This window comes from Heliconius melpomene, chromosome 6, assembly GCF_056956725.1.
Source record: "Heliconius melpomene rosina isolate 202511_hmr_F chromosome 6, ASM5695672v1, whole genome shotgun sequence".
Classification (NCBI taxonomy): domain Eukaryota; kingdom Metazoa; phylum Arthropoda; class Insecta; order Lepidoptera; family Nymphalidae; genus Heliconius; species Heliconius melpomene.
Window position 1 is genome coordinate 7,770,331 of NC_140394.1, and position 24,296 is coordinate 7,794,626.

General features: G+C 32.7%; 3 protein-coding genes across 4 annotated transcripts; all 3 read right to left on the reverse strand.

The window, feature by feature from the left end:
* Positions 1 to 2,039: 2,039 nt before the first annotated feature.
* Positions 2,040 to 6,405, reverse strand: LOC146538318 (odorant receptor 13a-like). Its single transcript, XM_085186215.1, has 9 exons — positions 6,288 to 6,405; positions 5,914 to 6,101; positions 5,676 to 5,839; positions 5,193 to 5,446; positions 4,811 to 4,910; positions 4,232 to 4,331; positions 3,035 to 3,142; positions 2,513 to 2,677; positions 2,040 to 2,263 (listed from the first exon to the last, which is right to left on the reverse strand). Exons 1-9 carry the CDS (start codon positions 6,403 to 6,405, stop codon positions 2,213 to 2,215), a joined length of 1,248 nt encoding a protein of 415 aa, XP_085042341.1. The 3' UTR covers positions 2,040 to 2,212.
* Positions 6,406 to 7,443: 1,038 nt separating this feature from the next.
* On the reverse strand, positions 7,444 to 12,165 carry LOC146538319 (odorant receptor 13a-like). Of its 2 annotated transcripts, none has more exons than XM_085186219.1 (9): positions 12,057 to 12,165; positions 11,773 to 11,960; positions 11,485 to 11,648; positions 11,080 to 11,330; positions 10,735 to 10,831; positions 10,347 to 10,446; positions 8,571 to 8,678; positions 8,147 to 8,311; positions 7,444 to 7,692 (listed from the first exon to the last, which is right to left on the reverse strand). In XM_085186219.1, exons 1-9 carry the CDS (start codon positions 12,163 to 12,165, stop codon positions 7,642 to 7,644), a joined length of 1,233 nt encoding a protein of 410 aa, XP_085042345.1. In that variant the 3' UTR covers positions 7,444 to 7,641. The 2 variants fall into 2 exon arrangements, with proteins under 2 accessions (XP_085042345.1, XP_085042346.1); XM_085186220.1 differs by having other exon boundaries at positions 10,350 to 10,446; positions 10,735 to 10,849.
* A 7,048-nt stretch (positions 12,166 to 19,213) lies between these two features.
* LOC146538320 (odorant receptor 13a-like) lies at positions 19,214 to 23,515 on the reverse strand. Its single transcript, XM_085187042.1, has 9 exons — positions 23,364 to 23,515; positions 22,961 to 23,148; positions 22,723 to 22,886; positions 22,199 to 22,452; positions 21,824 to 21,923; positions 21,245 to 21,344; positions 20,047 to 20,154; positions 19,514 to 19,678; positions 19,214 to 19,264 (listed from the first exon to the last, which is right to left on the reverse strand). Exons 1-9 carry the CDS (start codon positions 23,479 to 23,481, stop codon positions 19,214 to 19,216), a joined length of 1,248 nt encoding a protein of 415 aa, XP_085043168.1. The 5' UTR covers positions 23,482 to 23,515.
* Between the last annotated feature and the right edge of the window lie 781 nt (positions 23,516 to 24,296).

Below are 24,296 nucleotides of genomic sequence, written 5' to 3' on the forward strand. Positions count from 1 at the left end.
CTGTCTTTTACTGTTTAGAAGTTGTTACAATATTCAGTTCAGTTGTTAAAAATCCTTGCTGCGAAATGGCTCGCCACTCGCCGTGCGTCCTTGCGCGTCCCGCAACGTTTTGCTTATACAAGCGCGTCCGCCGCGCCCGCCTGCCTTACACGCATTGGTGGTTCAGTGATAGAATGCTCGCCTGCCACGCGGGCGGCCCGGGTTCGATTCCCGGCTGATGCATTCTATTTAATTTTCCTCACAGGCAGCCACGTAGTGCTTGCTTTTCATCAGGGACAGAATACCCTCTTCAGCATTAACCACAAGCTAGAAAAAAAAACCCACCTGCCTCTATAGCAACGAAGATTAAGATGCGTTTGCCCGTATTGGATAATTGGAGTTGTATTATTTCAGCGCGATATATTTGCTTTCATATTTTTTGTAGTAGTTATTAGTAGGTAGGTTTTTGTTTATAGTTTCTTCCGTTTAAAAATTGTCATTTAAGTATGTAAAAATAGTTATTTAAACATATTTTAATAAGTACCTGAAAAGATTAGTAGCTCAGATTTAAAATTACGGTACCTATTAAAAAATCCTTGCTGTGTAAAACAATTGGAAAATCCCTATTGAAACTACGAAAATGCGGGTTGCATTAGGGTTTAATTAATTTTCACATTATCTTAAGTGCTTTGCAAACATACATTATATGAATAATCCAGTAATAAAAGCGGGCGAAGCCGCAAAAGGGTCGCTAGTAATTCATAAAACCAAGTGGGGGTCGAATCCACAACTTTCACGTTTACAGTCACACGCTTATGCCATTGCGCTACCAAAATTTGCTTGGAGCTTATTTTTATATATGGATACAATTATTAAAATACTACCTAAAAGGGAAACATAAAAACTTTTTACTAACTTCAGAAGGAAACATAAGTTCGACAAAATTTAATTTCAATGCAGCGCAGAGAGCAATTTATTAAACTAACTTTTTAGTAACTCTACAGCAAGAGTAAAATCTAGCTCGCTTCACTCAAGCCAGCCCTGCCATAGCCATAAATATTAAATTCACTCAGAACAACATTTGCACGTCCGTTCGCTATTTATCCTATATTGGTTTATCAGCGACTTGAATATCAATATTTGTAATCGAAGCTTTTAGTAGCTACTTAATAATGCATATATATAAAATAATTTCATATTCTCTTATGGTAGGGGAGCCGGAGCGGGGATTTTGCGCGTTACTCGAGTAAAGGAAGTAAAATCATATGGGCAGCGCGTCGGATTATTAAAGAAAATCGATCCTCAGAATATCTCGTTTTGGTTTGTTTGTTACATGTTAAATGAATTTTATTAATTTAATGCCATAAATTTCATATACACATATTACAATCACTTATAAGTAAATATGAAACTAGAGCTGACTTAGTTCGCTCGTAACAAACTTCCAGAAGTAGAATCTGAGATTTTAGAAGATACTTTAGAATCTGGTACGTTTTCTTTTGAATACAAATAAATAAATAAATAGGATTAAATAGGAATAGGATAGTTGGATACTTTCTAAGCTTATGTGCTAGGTAAATTATTACTCCAACTTATTATTCCTGGTAGGTACAAGCTAATTGGCTGGCGCCAGTCATAAACGATATATCTAAAAAAGGTAAAGATAAAGACAGAGTCACTCGCGTCACACGTGTAATATAAAAACTGAATTAGGCAAACTCTGTTCACCATACCAAAACAGCATCAAGTAGTACTCGTATATGGCATAAAGTACTATTTGGATGTCTGTTTGTTTATAATTATAAATATAAGGCGTAGGCATGAGATCATCGAAAGGGCTAAGCATTATTCTACACTATATTTGTCTACAAGTCATATTTAAATGATTTAATTAACACTTGACCCAAAAACTACTTTAACCGTAACTCAGGCAAGTTGACTCACGTCAATACAGTGTTTTTAGTTATTATAATATATTTATTTGAAATAACAAAGATTATTTTACTAATTTTATTGTAAGAATACAGTATTTTAGTTTAATTAGTATTAATAAACCACCATTCACGTCAAATAAGATTTATTGAACCTCATATTGATAATTTTATTCCTAAAAAATACATTGAAGCAAAATTGAATAAGCGTAAAAACCTTTGTGTGACTAAAATAGTAAAACTACTTGTTATTGTAGAAGTAAACAAGCTGAAGGATATATGACGAATTTGTGTGCTCAATTCTAGCGGAGACGAAGCAACACTGTAAGAGCACTGTACGAAGTTTTCACCATCTGAAATTGACAATGAATTTAAGCTAAATTGGGAAAACACACTCTTTTTAAAAAAAATCTATTAAGAATTTGAATAAAATATTTCGATTACAATTTTATGGAATATTTTCTTTCATTTAAGGTTTATGGTTTAAGGAGAAAAAAGCCAGGATGAAGAAGCTTATCACAACTTTGGATTTTTCACATGTTTAGAGGAATTACGTGTCGGGACTCATTGGCTGAACAGGTGAGACAATTAGTAAAACATACCATTGCATATGCTTTAAGAGACAGATCATACATCCCACCAGCAGTGAGAGCTGCGGGCTTGTTAGCTCTAGCTATGATAAGAGAGATAGTGGTGCGGACACCCGGCACGTTGACGATGCCACTCTCCCAACCAGATGCGTACACTGCTTCACCAGTGTTTTCATTCTTAAACATTATATTAAAAAAACATTTAGTCGTTAGTGCTACAGGGCAACAAGCCCGCGGTTGTAAGCTCCACCGTTGTAGGTGCCCATTCGGAGGAATGAATTTACTATTTTCATTTCGTTGAGGCAAGTCACAGCGTTGAGTTTCACCACTCAACACGCAATGCCTCAAGAATTCGGTGAAAAGTGGAGAACTGAAGTGTCTTAACAGGAACGGACTTAATTCTAGGTTCTCACACTACCAACTTTATTATATTAACTTAATAATTAAATAACTTAATAATATTTATTTTATTTATTTATGTTAAACTTAAATAACAAAAAGTATACAGTATATATTATGAAATACATTACAAACCTGTATTTTAATTTCTTCGCACCACCTGCATATTATGTACAGGACAAACATATTATAAGCCAAATACAACAGGCTGGTGAGCCATTTAGTCATATTCACAGACACGGACTGAAACATAGTAGATATATGGGTAAGATATATGTTTTAAGAATTCATTGGAAAATGGTGTTATTTAATAAAAATATAATTTCAATTACATACATATATAATACAAATAAACCTATTACATTACAGTTATATTTTTTTAAATCATCAGTTCAAATTTCAGGAAATCCTAAAGAAAAAAAAACCGTGACCAAGGCAAATTTGCAAAATTATTACCACCCATCTCAAAACATACTTAAAAATTTGTGAGTCATGTTCTAACCGAAGCCATGTGAATCGATCATAATAAAGTACGGTGTAGTGTTACGGCACTCCTTTACCCACTTCCCGCTGATATTTCGAGGCATTGTGTGTTGAGTGGCGGAACTCAACGCCGGCCTTGTTGCCAGAGCGAAGTAATGAAAATATTAATAAATAATAATTCTTTCCTCCGAGTCCGGATCGAACTCACAACTGTCGCCTTACAAACACACCTTTGTGCTGCTGCGCCACAACGGACTAATAATAAAATACAAAAAATAAAGTAAGTTGACGCATATCCCGTGTACGGTACAGACTGCAATTGGAGATAAATTTAAAATAACTCGCCTCTAATATACAAGATGGCGTCTCATCGTTACATATGCAACCCATTCGCCCAAATCATTTGATGAAGGGTTTTATAAGTTTTTATATACTCACAACAAAAAACTGATTTTTCTTGGAATAAAAAAGAAATGAAATATTTTAATATTTTAAATTTTTTTTTATTTTATCTTAATAAGATAACAACCTTTATTAACTTTTTTGCCCTGTAGGTAGTATAATATTTTGTACCTATATGTTTTGAGACATTTCTTATTTTCCGCGTATTTTGTAGACATTAGTATAGCTTACTAGAATGGGGTAAAGAAAATTAAAAATTAAATTAAATTACATTGGGAATACTAAAAAATATTTCCATATGTAGGGATCATCATTGATCGTTTATTATAGGTAAAGAATATATTCTTAAAATAAAAAGAAAAAATACTTAATAATACTAGAATACATACATAAATACATACATTTATATATATATTGTAGTATATATGTTTCGTTTATAAAGCTTACCGTTGCAACTTGAAAGCCGATAGAACAAATAAGTGATGTGCTAACGGCCAGCTGAACTAACATCGGCGTACTCAATAAATCCCGGAGCTTCAGGGTATTGCTGCAAATACCAGTACAGTGTACAGAGCACCAGAGAAAACAAATATAAACGCAATTTATGCTATCATGATAGTTCCACTTGAAATTGTGATTTTTAAAAGTTTTGCTAGTTTTAAAAGGCTTTATTCGTGGAAACAGCAATATGTATTTATATTCATAATACATTCATGCTTTTTTTTCAGCTTCACGCTGTATCCCGCACACAGCAAGGTAGTCAGAAGGAACCTAGTGTTAAGACACTCCGTTCCCCACTTTCTGCGGAATTCTGGAGGCATTGCGTGTTGAGGGGCAGCCTCGACACCAGAACGAAGAAATGGAAATATAAACGTAAATAAATATTTCACTTCCTCGAGTGGGGATCGAACCGACAACCAATATTCATACTCCATTCATAGTCATATTATTGTTAATAAACAAGTAAATACCAAGAAACATAGTATTTATATGCTTAATACCATCTTGAAGCTTATATAATCTTACCACAGAATAAAATTGTGTTGTTTTACTAAATTTCCTAATCGCGTTTTGTATTCTTTTGTGAAAGCCTCGTTCTGATGCAGATTGTTATTTAAACGAAGACCTATAAAAATGTGAGTAACATATTCATGATATGGTAGCAATACTAAAAAATATTTAAAATTTAATGAGAGAGCCTAGTGGTAAAACACTCCGCTCTCCACTTTCCGACAAGTTCTGAGGAGGCATTGTGGGTTGAGTGCAATACCGCTTTGCCTCAACATCAAAGCGTGTGAGAATCGAACCCACATCCTATAGCGCTTACCGTCAAACTTTGTACCTTTGTGTTATAAACCTAAAATCATATTAAAGTATATAAAAGTATATCCTATATATAAGTACTCACCTTGGAATTTCGATAAGCAATCAGTTAAAATATTTTCAAAACAATCGTTAAGTACAGCAAATTGGCAAAGTAAATGCATTAAATGAGCTTGCATTATAAGATCATTGGCCATGACAAAGTAGCACATATAGGAGAAGACCACCATCATGCCTAGATACGTAGGAGGATATAAAGAAGGAGTTTCAAATTTGAACGGCAGCCGAACAAAAGCCATCAGATTATACTCCAAGTCATCGACAAGAGGATAAATATGCCTGGAACGTGTAATTTTTACTACTAAAATTTGTATTAAAAAAAAAAAATTAAAATATATGTAAATTTAAACAATATGTATGTAATCCGGTTAGAATTTATCTACTAAATTGTCTCTACTTCAATTGTTTTAACATGGTTCATCTTATGTTGCTTCAAGTACATGCATATAAAAATAAAATCTATAAGGAGCCTGACAGAACTTAAAAACTAGTCATAAAAATATCTTACCAAAAGATTACAGTACAAGTGCCTATACCTAAAAGTAGTTTTAATGATGCCTTATTGGTCTTACGCCAAGTTGCTAAAATATGTTTCCTTTGACTTGTCGAGATATCGAAGTTTTCTGACTCCATCGAGGAGGATAATTTTTTGAAAACACTCTTATTTGTTATCTGTAATTAAATGACAAGATTAATTTATATTTAATTAATTAAATTATTATTTAATTTTAATATTTACAATTTACCGTAATTTTATACTTGCACAATGCCCCAAATTGTATGAGAAGAAGGTTCAGTCCGTCCGTCACTGCGTCTATAGTCCATGTTATGCTGAAGAACTGCCACACCTCGCCGCAAGCAAATAGCACTAGCAGCGTCTTAACTGACGTACTGTAGATGAAGTAAAGCATACTGCTCTCCCAAATGGAGAGACCTTAAAATATATTGATTATTAAAATAAATTAAAATGCAATATTTAATATTTATTTTCATTATTTAAGGTATAAATAAATTTTTGTATTTTTTTAGAATAAAAAAAACAATACAAACAATTGGATAAGTATTTTAGAATGATTTTAATATAAAGTAAATCGGGCAAAATTATTTTATCTTAATATACCGCATAAATACACGATTCTGTATAGAAATTCAAAAAAATATATTTCAAATTTTCCACTCGCTAATGTTAAAGCGTCGCTGTTAGTGAGTTTCCTCCACACAGCATTTAAGAGCTGCATTTTTCTTAGTCCTTTTAACAAATAGCAACTTAATTCGCATTGAACATTCTAAAATAATTCTCACTTTAATTCAATTTAAATAGTATTCGATTCATTTCCACAACACGAATGGTGCATTCATATAAAATAGCGCTATGCAAACATCGTCGCCTTGATTCTCTTGTGTGTTTTATAAAAATCGATGGTAGTCGATCGAGATTTTCGATGTCCCACTATTTTCCAATTTTTGTTCTAATATAGAAGGGTACGTTTAAACATATTTCTATCATCATTATAAAATGAAATTACAATGTAGAGAGAGAGAGAGATAATATGTACGTTACTTGATGCAAATTCAATTGAAAAATTTCGAAATGCGTAATTTTTGTTCCTCAATATAATTTAATTTAGATTAAAATATTAACACATAAATATTATAAGAAATTGCTTAAGTTATCTTATGTTAATTTAATTTAAAAGTTCGACTTATTTGCAAGCAATGGAAACAGAATTCAGAAATCACTGGGCCATAATTAAGTTTCAATCGTGTAAATGATTCAGGTCCGTTTGGACATCGCCTTATCGAATTATTCATTGAGCACGGAAATTCATTATTAAAGCTTGGGAATCGTTGCAATGCCTTATAAATTTTATTTTTTGATACAGATAGAGAAGAAAAAAAATTGAATATATCTTAAGATATATTTAATTTTTTTTTACCTTCACGCTGTATCCCGCATATAACTGGGTAGGCAGAGGCAAAGGTTAAAATAAACCGTCCTTGTTAAAACACTTCAGTTCTTCATTTCCGCCGCATTCTTGAAGCATTGCGTGATGAGTGGCGAAACTCAACGCCGCGCTTTGCCTCGTTGCAAGAGCGAGGAAATGAAAATAGTAAATATTTTTCCTTGATTGGGATTGAACCCATAACCTTCTTCTTTACAGGTCGCACTTTTTGCCTGCGCCACGACGGTCTCAAAAAAAAAATTGCTGATTAATTAAAATTTAAAAAAGAAATTCAAAGCAAAGGGTACTTGAAGGAAATACTGATAATTTTTTGACATCATCATTTATTCATTAATATTAAACAACTACACGAAATAATTTATATCATACTAATTAGTGAACTTTTACTTTAGTGTCTTCAATTATAAGACAAAAACTTAAGGCTTTGTTAGAAAGAAAACAAAAATAAATTGTGCAAGATTTTCATAAAAGTTTTTTCATTTTTCCTTTATCCCAATTACGTTCGTTTAGCTATTGAAATCTGCGAAGAACTGTGACAGCTGAGTAGGAGGTTTTCACGATCTGAAATGTGATTATCATTTTTATTCACAGAAAGTAAAGTATTTTTTAAGGTTCTCGCTGTATTCCGCATAAAAACATAGGTGGGCAGAGCCGCAACGAGAACCTAGTGATAAGACTCTCCGTTTTCTTTCCATTCATCCGCTTTCCACCTGTATTCAAGACGTTCCAGCGTGGGAAAATGTTAATAATTAATTCCCCAGACTAAATCTATCCATAAATACAATTATCATGGTTAGTCAGACGCTAACCCACTGTATCTCGCACACAGTAGGAGAGATAGAGGAAGCTAATATTAAGACACTGCGTTCCCCATTTTCCGCTGAATTCTGGGGGCATTGGATGTTGAGTGGCGGAAATCAACGCCGCGCTTTGCCTCGATACCAGAGCGATGAAAGATATATTATTTTCTAACAACGATAATGTCAATTGACTTTTGTTTTTTCTATGTACGTACAGTTGTATAAGAAGCTAGAGAAAGCTCAAATAAGCTGCCAGCAGTAAAGATGACAGGCCGTCTAGCTCGTATAGCTACCAAAAGGAGGCAGGCGCGAACACCCGGTATCGCAGTAATGCCTTTCTCCCACCCTGAACAATACACTGAATTTGCTATGTTTTCACTCTGAAAATATTTATATTTATGTTTAAATATCTATAAGGAAATATCTTCTATTTTTTCTTCTATTTATTACAGTTTTGACAAATCTAGACTTTCAAGATATTTAAGTATATAAATACTAATGTGAGTTCAAATTAATGCAAAAAAAAAATAATTAAATTAGATAACATATTGACTGAATAATTAAGAAATATATACTAATTTCAAATTAGAATACATATATAGTGTGATAGCTTATATACTTAAATAAAGCTAATAGTACCTGAATTTTTATTTCATCACACCACTTACAAAATATAAACAGTTGAAAAAGGGCATACAAAATGTAGAGCAGAGTCATGAAAAACTTTGCATTGCTCGGATCCGCATTCTGCAAATTGACATATCTGACAAGTGGATTTGCAGAAAAATAAAATAAAAGTATATTATGTTAGTCTGGTGTACTCGTAACATGTTAAAAAATGTTGTTTTAAAAGCAATTTAAATTCGATTCCCACTTGGAGATATAAAATACATATTTACCGCAAAGCGCGGCGTTAAATTCCGCCACTTAACACGCTTCCAAAAAAGTGGCGAATGGAGTGTCTGAACTAAGTTTTTGAGATGCAGAGATTGATGATTATTTCACACACTAAACACATATTTATTTGCGAGGCAACGCATATTAATAATTTCAGTGTATAAAGCTTTATGTAATTGGTTTTACCATTATCTAGCTATATTAAGAGTATATTTATTCGTAAAATATAAGCTGGTGCAATAAAGATGCAAATATAACTTATCTTCTATGAATTTAGTTAAAACAATAAGAGAACCGGTTATGGAATCTTCTATCAAACTAGTGTTGCCCAAATGCAAGAACAAGACGAGACTTAGCCAGTCTTGGTCTTGGTCTTGCGCCAATACACCTGGTCTTGGTCTTGGTCTTGGTCTTGCGCTCCCAGTCTTGGTCTTGGTCTTGGTCTTGGTCTTGCAGCAAGAGTCTTGCAAGTCTTGCAATTACCTATTAGTCTATTACTATTTATTAAAGTTTACTTTAAATCTTAAAAAAGTATTAGAATTGGAACATTGTGAGCTTGAATTAACATAGCCATAGTAAAGATCAAGCAGATTAATAAATAACTGAAGATTTGATAAGAAATTCGAAAAATCAACTGACCTATATGTCGTTTTCCATGGAAGTAACTGTTTCTTAATAAACATTTATGATTTATAAGCTTACATTTGCTAAAACATGTAAAAAAACAAATTAATTACAATAACTTGACTGTATTTTAAAGAACAATACTTATCTGTCTAGAAAGAGATTGAATACTCGTGATTCGTTTTTAGAAAACAACGAGAATTAGTAAAAACAATTATTAAGTTAGACTCGAAGCACAGCTCAATTGGAAATGACTGGAATTAAAATAATTCCTTTATTTATTAGTACGTTTCCTTGCCTTCTACCGCGCCTGTAGGTACTCTTAAAATTCGAAATTATTTTGCATGAGTATACCTACGCCTACGCCCTATGGCGGCAATCAAATAGTGTCAAATGTTATGATTTCGGCGTGGCAGCAACGATTGTTTTAGATTTCAAAAGAAGCCGCCGGCGCGTGTATCATAACCATGTACTTCCGAAAAGCGGCAAATTTCTTTGAGAAGTAAGTACAAAACCTTTGATGCCGCGTTATCAAAGTGCCGATGGTTAAAACATAACTATGCATGCACTCAGTTTGATTTTAATAGATAGGTCCAGTTTTTCATATTCTTTGCTACAGTTTTTTGCGTCTCATAGAATTCCTAAGCGTACCTACCTATACACCGAACTGTTACACCTAACTACTCAGTGAAATAGCGCTAAGTCCTAGCTGCAAGACGCAAGAGCCTTGCAGGCTATGTCTTGTTCTTGCTCAAATCTTGCACGGTTAGTCTTGGTCTTGGTCTTGCTAAAAATACGCGGTCTTGTTCTTGGTCTTGGTCTTGCAAAAACGCAAGAACAAGACCAAGACTGCAAGACCAAGACTGAATTTGGGCAACACTATATCAAACTCACAACACTAGCTTGATAGCCCAAGAAGCATATAAGAAAGCCACTCGCTGTTAGTTGCGCCAGCATCGGTTTACTTAATGATTTCTTGAACTCCATCGAGTTGCTTAAATGAATATATTATTTATTCACAAGCGTGTGAACGTAAACGCGATGGGTTGTGGGTTCGATTCCCACTCGACGAATATTTTCATTTCTTCGCTCAAAGCGTGGCGGTCAGTTCATCCACTCAACATACAATGCTCCAGAACTCGCGGGAAATGAGGTACAGAGTGCCTTAACACTAGACTATCGCAGTCTGCCCTGCCGTGCTCGATACATGAAGCTGAGAGAGAAATTAGATATTTATTTATTCGACATGTATTATTATACAAAATAATATAACAAACATTACTCCAATATAAACTTATGTTGTTTCACCAAGTTGTTAAGTTTCTTTAAATATTTTTCTCTAAATCTTTCAGTTAATATTGTTCCAGAGTGTTCGGACTCTGAAAACAATAATAACCCTTTAGTACAGTAAATTTTAAGTTATTGGCATATTAAATATTTTCATTTTTCGTCTTTTATGTTTTAAACATAATCACTAAAAATAAATGTATATCTCTACAGAACCTATATCAAATAGTAGATATATGTCATAAGTGCCTTAAAAGCTATCAATTTTATTTAAAATTTCACACTATTCTTAAAAGTTAAACAACACAATTATATATCTAAATTATGTAAGAATTCTTACCATTTTCTCCTAAACAGTCAGTTATAATAGTTTCAAAGCAGTTACATAGTATATTATATTGACATAACAAGTGCATCAAATGGGCCTGCATTATCAAATCAATTAACAAAACAAACGTTGAACTATAACAAAATGCCACATAGACGCTCGAGTAAACCATTGGATAGCGAACTGGAGTTTGATATTCGAAAGGAAAACGAGCTGACACCATCAAATTGTACTCGATGTCATCAACTAAAGGGTAAACATACCTGGAACATTATATATAGATAATTTAAAATTGACGAGCCTATCACCTACCTACTGCGATACACTCAGTGTTGCCCAAAATTTGCCTGCCTGCCTGCTGCCTCAAAATTTTTGTATAAATTTTTACCGATGTTTAAATATTAGTGAAAACATTACCAAGTAGCCACAGTGGAACCGGCTACAGCCAGTAAGAGCTTTAGGAATCTTTTATTCCTTTGAACCCAAAAATTAAATATTTTTTTACGACTTTCAGTTGATATATCAAAATATGGGGATTCCATTGCAGACACCAACTTCTTATAAATAAATGTGTTCTGTCGCTGAAAGTTTCAATATAATTTTTATTTCAAATTAAATGTAATATTATTTTATTCCTATATTTGAACCAGCTCTCCTCGAAAAGAGAGCAACTCTAGTCAACTCAGCACAAAAATAAATACTTACCATATTAATGTATCTAAAGAGAGTTGTAAAATTTATCATTGTGACTATTATATTGTCAACAAGAACATCTAAATTTGTGATATCACTAAACAAATGCCAAGTTTCACATATTAAAAGCAAACTTATCATTGTTTTGATAAAACTACTATAAATAAGGTACGGAGTGCTATCATCCAAGATTGCAAAGCCTGTAACAAAATCATCCAATATCTTTGAAACAAGAGGAAAAAAATAATATTCATTCCATTTAAACAAAATTAATAATTATCAACAGACAAAAATACCTGCTATATACGTAACACGGTAATAGGACTCAAAAAACAAAGTTTCGTAATCTCCACTCGACAGTTCCAGTGCTTTGCATTGGGTGGGATTTCTACGAAGAAACTCCATTTTGTGAATTAGTGCTTGGTGAAGTTAAAGTTCTTCTATTTATCTGCTACCAAGTGTTTTGTTTCCATTGTCCAGGCAGAAAAAGTGACGTGAGAAATAATCCTTATTAATATAGTTTTTTGTTTTTCATTTCATGTAAGTATACTTCATATTCCTGGTTTCCTTAGCCCCTCACTCTGCTCTGCCCTGGCGATGGGCCCGGCACCCGCAGGGTAATGAAAGTAGTTCCTTCTCTTCTCTAATTACGTGATCGTCAATGTCATTAATTTCCTTGTCAACAAAATATATATATTCTTAAAGTTAGCTCGATATTTTCAAAGGGATGTACATATATGTAAGTAACAATGAAAACAGTATATCAGTTAAACAATTAACTTCATAGGGTTCGAATAATTATACATTAGATGATTTTATAATTATAAATCTGCACACTCACATTTGATATTCACTTTGTGGCTCTCGAAATAAATTCAAAAAGAATAATTGATGGATACTTGTAATCCTATATCTTATAAACAAAGTCGCTTTTCGTGTCTGTCTGTTGTTTCTAACTTTTCTTCTTCTAAAGCACCCAACGGATTTTGATGCGGTTTTCACCATTAGGTCGAGTATTTCTCAGGGAAGGCTTATTTATAGTTTATTATTTGTACATTCTTATATAAATTAACATAAATACGATAAATGTTTATAAAGTCCTACCCGTTGAGACACTTTCGCGCATGCGTTGCTTTAATGGTAAGTACTACATGAAAAAATGTACTGGAGTGTTGTTTCTCTCAATGAGATCTACAAAAAAGTCCGCGACGGCATATTCGTATCTTTTAAGAATAACGTGTAGTGATCATTTTTCTGTCTAAAAATGATAATTTCAATATATTTTTTATTGTGAGGGATATTTTTCCATAATGGTATTAATCCTTATCCTTTAAAATACTTTATTAAATTTCTACGTTAAACGAAGATAAAATTTGCTTTTTACACTATTTCGAAATTGCGAATAGTTTTAGAGAAAAACGCATTTAATTATTGACACATCACGCCGTTCACACATCAACTGTATCGAGTCAAGTTTCACTTATCCCTTACTCTCAGCATATAAATAAGTATATTATTTAAGTTGGCCATTTAATGTAGATCAAAACTGTCTTTTACTGTTTCTCATTTTAATAAGTACTTTAGAAGTCGTTGCAATATCAAAAAATCCTTGCTGCGAAACGCGGCTCGCGACGTTTTGCTTATACAAGCGCGTCCGCCGCGCCCGCCTGCCTTACACGCATCGGTGGTTTAGTGGTAGAATGCTCGCCTGCCACGCGGGCGGCCCGGGTTCGATTCCCGGCCGATGCATTCTATTTAATTTTCCTCACAGGCAGCCACGTAGTGCTTGCTTTTCATCAGGGACAGAATACCTTCTTCAGCATTAACCACAAGCTCGAAAAAAAAACCCGCATGCCTTTATAGCAACGAAGATTTAAATGCGTTTAACTATCTTATTTTTATTTTATTTATTTATTTATAAGGCCCACCAACAATTGATACAATTATTACATGCCATTAAAGAAAAAACAAAGTAAATTATATCTAATTGCTCAATTATTTACAGGTGGGCTCCACATGCAAAAATAAATTTAACGATAACAACTTAAAAATAAACACAATACAAAAAAAATAATAATAATAAATTACACATGCTACACACAAGTTATCCTATATCTTATAAAACAAAGTCGCTTTTCGTGTCTGTCTGAACTTTCTAACTCTTCTTCTTCTAAACTACCCAACGGATTTTTATGCGGTTTTCACCATTAGGTCGAGTATTTCTCAGGGAAGGTTTATATATAGTTTATTATTTGTACATTCTTATGTAAATTAACATAAATACGATAAATGTGTCTAAAGTCCTATCCATTGAGACACTTTCGCGCATGCGCTGCTTTAATGGTAAGTACTACATGAAAATAATGTACTGGAGTATTGTTCCTCTTAATAAGATCTACAAAAAAGCCCGCGAGAGCATATTTTTATCTTTTAAGGATAACGTGTAGTGATCATATTTCTGTCTAAAAATAGTAATTTCAATATATTTTTTATTGTGAGGGATATTTTTCCATAATGGTATTAATCCTTATCCTTTAAAATACTTTATTAATTTTCTACGTTAAACGAAGATAAAATTTGCTATTTACACTATTTCGAAATTGTGAATAGTTTTAGAGAAAAACGCATTTAATTGTTGACACATCACGCCGTTGACACATCAGCTGTATCGACTCAAGTTTTACTTATCCCTTACTCTTAGCATATAAATAAGTATATTAGTTACGTTGGCCATTTAATGTAGATCAAAACTGTCTTTTACTGTTTTTTCATTTTAATAAGTACTTTAGAAGTTGATACAATATCAAAACATCCTTGCTGCGAAACGCGCCCCGCGACGTTTTGCTTATACAACCGCGTCATGAGCAGTCATCGGTGGTTCAGTGATAGAATGTTCGCCTGCCACGCGGGCGGCTCGGGTTCGATTCCCGGCCGATGCATTCTATTTAATTTTCCTCACAGGCAGCCACGTAGTGCTTGCTTTTCATCAGGGACAGAATATCCTCTTCAGCATTAACCACAAGCTCGAAAAAAAAACCCGCCCGCTATAGAGGCATAGCAACGAAGATTTAGATGCGTTTGCACGTATTGGATAATTGGAGTTGAATGTATTATTTCAGCGCGATATATTTGGTTTCATATTTTTTGTAGTAGTTATTAGTACGAAGGCTTTTGTTTATAATTTATTCCGTTTAAAAATAGTCATTTAACTATCTAAAAATAGTCATTTAAATATATTTTAATAAGTACTTGAAAAGCTTAGTAGCACAGATTTAAAATTACGATACCTACTAAAAAATCCTTGCCGAGTAAAACAATTGGAAAATCCTTATTGGAACTACGAAAATGCGGATTGCATTAGAGTTTAATTAATTTTCACATTATCTTAAGTGCTTTGCAAGCATACATTATATGAATAATCCAGTAGTAAAAGCGGGCGAAGCCGCAAGGGGGTCGCTAGTACATTATTAAGATAAAAAACAGATTCATATATGCATTAATAAATTATTCACTTATTCTATTTTGTTATACAACTACGAAAAAAAAACAATTAATAATATTAATAATTTAAGGTAAAAGACACTTAATAATAAATAATTTTTAAAATTAAAATTAAATTAATGGTACAATCAATTAAAAATTAAATAAATCAATAAAATAAAATAAATTAATCAGCAAGTTTAAGATCCAAATAAAATTAATCAAATATAAGAACAAATAAACAAAAGGATACTAAAAACCCTAAAAATATATATTATATATAATATATTCTAATAAATTAAATTGACATGCTAATAAAAGCTTATAAAAAGAACAATACAGCTGAATAATAAATTTTTAATATCTTTAAGTTTCATTAAGCATTTTATTGTCAACAAAAGTGTATAAGATTTTCAATTTATTTTTAATAATAGGTAGAGAGTCCGCAAAAATGTCAATGTCTTTTGGGAGACCATTTGCCAGCTTGCATATTCTCGAAATAGGCGAATTCGCTACCAGTACAGTTTTTCTGAGGGGGGGCACAAAAGACAAAATTTGATTTCGAGGATATCTCGCTGGAACTCTAAAATTAAGCAAGCCTACTAATTCAGCGCTGTCAATCGATCCATGTAAGATCTTGTGAAGAAAACTTATGTCTAGCATTTTCCCACGATTGCTAAGAGATAATATCTGGAAATGGTTAAGTCTTTCTTCGTAAGACCCAAGCCGGTGGGCAATATTCGCACTATAGGATAAATGCCAAAGAAACCTTTTTTGTACTCTTTCGATTCGTAGCAAGTGCTTCGAAAAATGTGTCAAATCTAAAAATAGTAATTTAAATATATTTTAATAAGTACTTGAAAAGATTAGTAGCACAGATTTAAAATTACGGTACCTACTTAAAAATCCTTGCTGTGTAAAACAATTGGAAAATCCTTATTGAAACTACGAAAATGCGGGTTGCATGAGGGTTTAATTAATTTTCACATTATCTTAAGTGCTTTGCAAACATACATTATATGAATAATCCAGTAGTAAAAGCGGGCGAAGCCGCAAGAGGGTCGCTAGTTATTTAAATATTTATGAGTTTCAAATAGTAAAAGCATCGAAGTATTTTCAATATTGTATATATATATTGTATATATATTGTATATATATATTGTATATATATTGTATTATTTTTAAGATATTTTACCCTATCTTATCTTCAAATATTACTATCCTATCCTATCCTATCCTATCCTATATCTTATAAAACAAAGTCGCTTTTCGTGTCTGTCTGTTGATTCTAACTCTTCTTCTTCTAAACCACCCAACGTCCTACCCGTTGAGACACTTTTGCGCATGCGCTGCTTTAATGGTAAGTACTACATGAAAAAAATGTACTAGAGTATTGTTTCTCTCAATGAGATCTACAAAAAAATCCTCAACAGCATATTCGTATCTTTTAAGAATAACGTGTAGTGATCATATTTCTGTCTAAAAATAGTAATTTCAATATATTTTTTATTGTGAGGGATATTTATCCATAATAGTATTAATCCTTGTCCTTTAAAATACTTTATTAAATTTCTACGTTAAACGAAGATAAAATTTGCTTTTTACACTATTTCGAAATTGCGAATAGTTTTAGAGAAAAACGCATTTAATTGTTAACAAATAACGCCGTTCACACATCAGCTGTATCGAGTCAAGTTTCACTTATCCCTTACTCTCAGCATTTAAATAAGTATATTAGTTACGCTGGCCATTTAATGTAGATGAAAACTGTCTTTTACTGTTTAGAAGTTGTTACAATATTCAGTTCAGTTGTTAAAAATCCTTGCTGCGAAATGGCTCGCCACTCGCCGTGCGTCCTTGCGCGTCCCGCAACGTTTTGCTTATACAAGCGCGTCCGCCGCGCCCGCCTGCCTTACACGCATTAGTGGTTGAGTGGTAGAATGCTCGCCTGCCACGCGGGCGGCCCGGGTTCGATTCCCGGCTGATGCATTCTATTTAATTTTCCTCACAGGCAGCCACGTAGTGCTTGCTTTTCATCAGGGACAGAATACCCTCTTCAGCATTAACCACAAGCTAGAAAAAAATCCCACCTGCCTTTATAGCAACGAAGATTAAGATGCGTTTGCACGTATTGGATAATTGGAGTTGTATTATTTCAGCGCGATATATTTGCTTTCATATTTTTTATAGTAGTTATTAGTAGGTAGGTTTTTGTTTATAGGTTCTTCCGTTTAAAAATTGTCATTTAAGTATGTAAAAATAGTTATTTAAACATATTTTAATAAGTACCTGAAAAGATTAGTAGCTTAGATTTGAAATTACGGTACCTATTAAAAAATCCTTGCTGTGTAAAACAATTGGAAAATCCCTATTGAAACTACGAAAATGCGGGTTGCATTAGGGTTTAATTAATTTTCACATTATCGTAAGTGCTTTGCAAACATACATTATATGAATAATCCAGTAGTAAAAGTGGGCGAAGCCGCAAAAGGGTCGCTAGTAATTCATAAAACCAAGTGGGGGTCGAATCCACAACTTTCACGTTTACAGTCACACGCTTATGCCATTGCGCTACCAAAATTTGCTTGGAGCTTATTTTTATATATGGATACAATTATTAAAATACTACCTAAAAGGGAAACATAAAAACTTTTTACTAACTTCAGAAGGAAACATAAGTTCGACAAAATTTAATTTCAATGCAGCGCAGAGAGCAATTTATTAAACTAACTTTTTAGTAACTCTACAGCAAGAGTAAAATCTAGCTCGCTTCACTCAAGCCAGCCCTACCGTAGCCATAAATATTAAATTCACTCAGAACAACATTTGCACGTCCGTTCGCCATTTATCCTATATTGGCTTATCAGCGACTTGAATATCAATATTTGTAATCGAAGCTACTTAATAATGCATGTATATAAAATAATTTCATATTCTCTTATGGTAGGGGAGCCGGAGCGGGGATTTTGCGCGTTACTCGACTAAAGGAAGTAAAATCATATGGGCAGCGCGTCGGATTATTAAAGAAAATCGATCCTCAGAATATCTCGTTTTGGTTTGTTTGTTACATGTTAAATGAATTTTATTAATTTAATGTAATAAACTTCATATATATATCAATATATATACAATCACTCATATGTAAATGTGAAACTAGAGCTGACTTAGTTCCCTGGTAACAAACTTCCAGAATTAGAATTGTCGTAACATCTAAGATTTTAGAAGATATTTTAGAATCTGGTACGTTTTCTTTTTATACAAATAAATAAACATAAAATAAATAAATAATTGCATAGTTGGATACGTTCTAAGCTTATGTGCTAGGTAAATTATTACTCAAACTGGTAGGTATAATCTAATTGGCTGGCGCCAGTCATAAACCATATATCTAAAAAAGGTAAAGATAAAGACAGAGTCACTCGCGTCACACGTGTAATATAAAAACTGAATTAGGCAAACTCTGTTCACCATACCTAAACAGCATCAAGTAGTACTCGTATATGGCATAAAGTACTATTTGGATGTCTGCATGTTTATAATTATAAATAAAAGGCGTAGGCATGAGATCATCGAAAGGGCTAAGCATTATTCTACACTATATTTGTCTATAAGTCATATATAAATGTTTTAATAAACACTTGACCCAAAAACTACTTTAACCGTAACTCAGGCAAGTTGACTCACGTCAATACAGTGTTTTTAGTTATTATAATATATTTATTTGAAATAACAAAGATTATTTTACTAATTTTATTGTAAGAATACAGTATTTTAGTTTAATTAGTATTAATAAACCACCATTCACGTCAAATAAGATTTATTGAACCTCATATTGATAATTTTATTCCTAAAAAATACATTGAAGCAAAATTGAATAAGCGTAAAAACCTTTGTGTGACTAAAATAGTAAAACTACTTGTTATTGTAGAAGTAAACAAGCTGAAGGATATATGACGAATTTGTGTGCTCAATTCTAGCGGAGACGAAGCAACACTGTAAGAGCACTATACGAAGTTTTCACCATCTGAAATTGACAATGAATTTAAGCTAAATTGGGAAAACACACTCTTTTTAAAAAAAATCTATTAAGAATTTGAATAAAATATTTCGATTACAATTTTATGGAATATTTTCTTTCATTTAAGGTTTATGGTTTAAGGAGAAAAAAGCCAGGATGAAGAAGCTTATCACAACTTTGGATTTTTCACATGTTTAGAGGAATTACGTGTCGGGACTCATTGGCTGAACAGGTGAGACAATTAGTAAAACATACCATTGCATATGCTTCAAGAGACAGATCATACATCCCACCAGCGGTCAGAGCTGCGGGCTTGTTAGCTCTAGCTATGATAAGAGAGATAGTGGTGCGGACACCCGGCACGTTGACGATGCCACTCTCCCAACCAGATGCGTACACTGCTTCACCAGTGTTTTCATTCTTAAACATTATATTAAAAAAACATTTAGTCGTTAGTGCTACAGGGCAACAAGCCCGCGGTTGTAAGCTCCACCGTTGTAGGTGCCCATTCGGAGGAATGAATTTACTATTTTCATTTCGTCGAGGCAAGTCACAGCGTTGAGTTTCACCGCTCAACACGCAATGCCTCAAGAATTCGGCGAAAAGTGGAGAACTGAAGTGTTTTAACAGGAACGGAGTGTCTTAACTCTAGGTTCTCAGGTTCTCACACTACCAACTTTATTATATTAATTTAATAATTAAATAACTAAATAATATTTATTTTATTTATTTATGTTAAACTTAAATTACAAAAAGTATACAATATGTTTTATGAAATACAAACAAACCTGTATTTTAATTTCTTCGCACCACCTGCATATTATGTACAGGACAAACATATTATAAGCCAAATACAACAGGCTGGTGAGCCATTTAGTCATATTCACAGACACGGACTGAAACATAGTAGATATATATGGGTAAGTTATATGTGTTAAGAATTCATTGGAAAATGGTGTTATTTAATAAAAATATAATTTCAGTTACATACATATATAATACAAATAAACCTATTACATTACAGTTATATTTTTTTAAATAATCAGTTCAAATTTCAGGAAATCCTAAAGAAAAAAAACCGTGACCAAGGCAAATTTGCAAAATTATTACCACCCATCTCAAAACATACTTAAAAATTTGTGAGTCATGTTCTAACCGAAGCCATGTGAATCGATCATAATAAAGTACGGTGTAGTGTTACGGCACTCCTTTACCCACTTCCCGCTGATATTTCGAGGCATTGTGTGTTGAGTGGCGGAACTCAACGCCGGCCTTGTTGCCAGAGCGAAGTAATGAAAATATTAATAAATAATAATTCTTTCCTCCGAGTCCGGATCGAACTCACAACTGTCGCCTTACAAACACACCTTTGTGCTGCTGCGCCACAACGGACTAATAATAAAATACAAAAAATAAAGTAAGTTGACGCATATCCCGTGTACGGTACAGACTGCAATTGGAGATAAATTTAAAATAACTCGCCTCTAATATACAAGATGGCGTCTCATCGTTACATATGCAACCCATTCGCCCAAATCATTTGATGAAGGGTTTTATAAGTTTTTATATACTCACAACAAAAAACTGATTTTTCTTGGAATAAAAAAGAAATGAAATATTTTAATATTTTAAATTTTTTTTTATTTTATCTTAATAAGATAACAACCTTTATTAACTTTTTTGCCCTGTAGGTAGTATAATATTTTGTACCTATATGTTTTGAGACATTTCTTATTTTCCGCGTATTTTGTAGACATTAGTATAGCTTACTAGAATGGGGTAAAGAAAATTAAAAATTAAATTAAATTACATTGGGAATACTAAAAAATATTTCCATATGTAGGGATCATCATTGATCGTTTATTATAGGTAAAGAATATATTCTTAAAATAAAAAGAAAAAATACTTAATAATACTAGAATACATACATAAATACATACATTTATATATATATTGTAGTATATATGTTTCGTTTATAAAGCTTACCGTTGCAACTTGAAAGCCGATAGAACAAATAAGTGATGTGCTAACGGCCAGCTGAACTAACATCGGCGTACTCAATAAATCCCGGAGCTTCAGGGTATTGCTGCAAATACCAGTACAGTGTACAGAGCACCAGAGAAAACAAATATAAACGCAATTTATGCTATCATGATAGTTCCACTTGAAATTGTGATTTTTAAAAGTTTTGCTAGTTTTAAAAGGCTTTATTCGTGGAAACAGCAATATGTATTTATATTCATAATACATTCATGCTTTTTTTTCAGCTTCACGCTGTATCCCGCACACAGCAAGGTAGTCAGAAGGAACCTAGTGTTAAGACACTCCGTTCCCCACTTTCTGCGGAATTCTGGAGGCATTGCGTGTTGAGGGGCAGCCTCGACACCAGAACGAAGAAATGGAAATATAAACGTAAATAAATATTTCACTTCCTCGAGTGGGGATCGAACCGACAACCAATATTCATACTCCATTCATAGTCATATTATTGTTAATAAACAAGTAAATACCAAGAAACATAGTATTTATATGCTTAATACCATCTTGAAGCTTATATAATCTTACCACAGAATAAAATTTTGTTGTTTCACTAAATTTCCTAATCGCGTTTTGTATTCTTTTGTGAAAGCCTCGTTCTGATGCAGATTGTTATTTAAACGAAGACCTATAAAAATATGAGTAACATATTCATGATACGGTAACAATACTCAAAAATATTTAAAATTTAATGAGAGAGCCTAGTGGTAAATCACTCCGCTCTCCACTTTCTGACAAATTCTGGAAGCATTGTGGGTCGAGTGCTTAATGCCGCTTTGCCTCGACACTAAAGCGTTTGAGAATTGAACCTACAACCTAAAGTGTTTACAGTCAAACTTTCTGCCTTTGTGTTATAAACCTAAAATCAAATTAAAGTAAATGATCCTATATATAAGTACTTACCTTGGAATTTGGATAGGCAATCAATTAAAATATTTTCAAAACAATCGTTAAGTACAGCAAATTGGCAAAGTAAATGCATTAAATGAGCTTGCATTATGAGATCGTTAGCCATGACAAAGTAGCACATATAGGAGAAGACCACCATCATGCCCAGATACGTAGGAGGATATAAAGAAGGAGTTTGAAATTTGAACGGCAGCCGAACAAACGCCATCAGATTATATTCCAAGTCATCGACAAGAGGATAAATATGCCTGAAACGTGTAATTTTTACCACTAAAATTGGTATTTGAAAAAACACATATCTAAAGCTTTTTTTTAGAACTCGAAATTCTTGAAAAAAATGCAATGTATTGTAATATAAATAATATATATGTAGTTCGGTTAGAGTCTAGTAGAACTCTACTTCAATTGTTTTAACATGGTTCATCTTATTTTACTTCAAATACATGTATATAAAAAATAAAATGTACTTATTTCCGTATACTAACAGAAGTTAAAAACTAGTCATAAAAATATCTTACCAAAAGATTACAGTACAAGTGCCTATACCTAAAAGTAGTTTTAATGATGCCTTATTAGTCTTACGCCAAGTTGCTAAAATATTTTTCCTTTGGCTTGTCGAGATATCAAAGTTTTCTGATTCCATCGAAGAGGATAATTTTTTGAAAACACTCTTGTTTGTTATCTAAAATTAAATGACAACATTAATTTATATTTAATTAATTAAATTATTATTTAATTTTAATGTTTACAATTTACCGTAATTTTATACTTGCACAATGCCCCAAATTGTATGAGAAGAAGGTTGAGTCCGTCGGTTACTGCGTCTATAGTCCACGTTATGCTAAAGAACTGCCACACCTCGCCGCAGGCAAATAACACTAGCAGCGTCTTAACTGTCGTACTGTAGATGAAGTAAATCATACTGGTCTCCCAAATGGAAAGACCTACAAAATATATTGATATTAAATTAATTTCAAATATATATTTTTAAAAACAATCCATAAAAAATAATTAAAATAATATGTGGTATCTTTTATATTTTATTCTTTTAATTTCAAAATATAATTATATTTTTTTATTCTTCTAAGAATTGGATAAGTATTTTAGAATGATTTTTATATAAGGTAAATCAGGAAAAATTTATATTATCTTAATGTACCGCATAAATACACGACTCTGTATAGAAATTCAAAAAAATATATTTCAAATTTTCCACTCGCTAATCTCAAAGCTTCGCTGTTAGTGAGTGTTCTCCACACAGCATTTAAGAGCTGCATTTTTGTCAGTCCTTTAAGTAAATAGCAACTTAATTCGCACTGAACATTCTAAAATAATTCTCACTTTAATTCGACTTAAATAGTATTTGATTCATTTCCACAACACGAATAATCTGGTGCATTCACATAAAAATGTGCTATGCAATCATCGTCGCCTTGACTCTCTTGTGTGTTTTATAGAAATCGATGGACACGGTGGTTTCTAATTTTCGTTTTAATACAGAAGGGTACGTTTCAACATCTTTCTATCATCATTATAAAATGAAAATACAATGTAGAGAGAGAGAGAGAGAGAGATAATATATATGTCCAACGTTGCTTGATGCAAATTCGATTGAAAAATTTCGAAATGCGTAATTTTTGTTCCTCAATATAATTTAATTTAAATTAAAATATTAACACATAAATATTATAAGAAATTGCTTAAGTTATCTTATGTTAATTTAATTTAAAAGGACGACTTATTTGCAAGCAATGGAAACAGAATTCAGAAATCACTGGGCCATAATTAAGTTTCAATCGTGTAAATGATTCAGGTCCGTTTGGACATCGCCTTATCGAATTATTCATTGAGCACGGAAATTCATTATTAAAGCTTGGGAATCGTTGCAATGCTTTATAAATTTTATTTTTTGCCTCTTAAGATATATTTAAATTCTTTTTTATCTTCACGCTGTATCCCGCATATTACTGGGTAGGAAGAGAGAACCTGGGAATTTAGTATTAAAACACTCTGTCCCGGTTAAAACACTTCAGTTTTCCATTTTCCGCCGCATTCTTGAAGCATTGCGTGATGAGTGGTGGAACTCAACGTC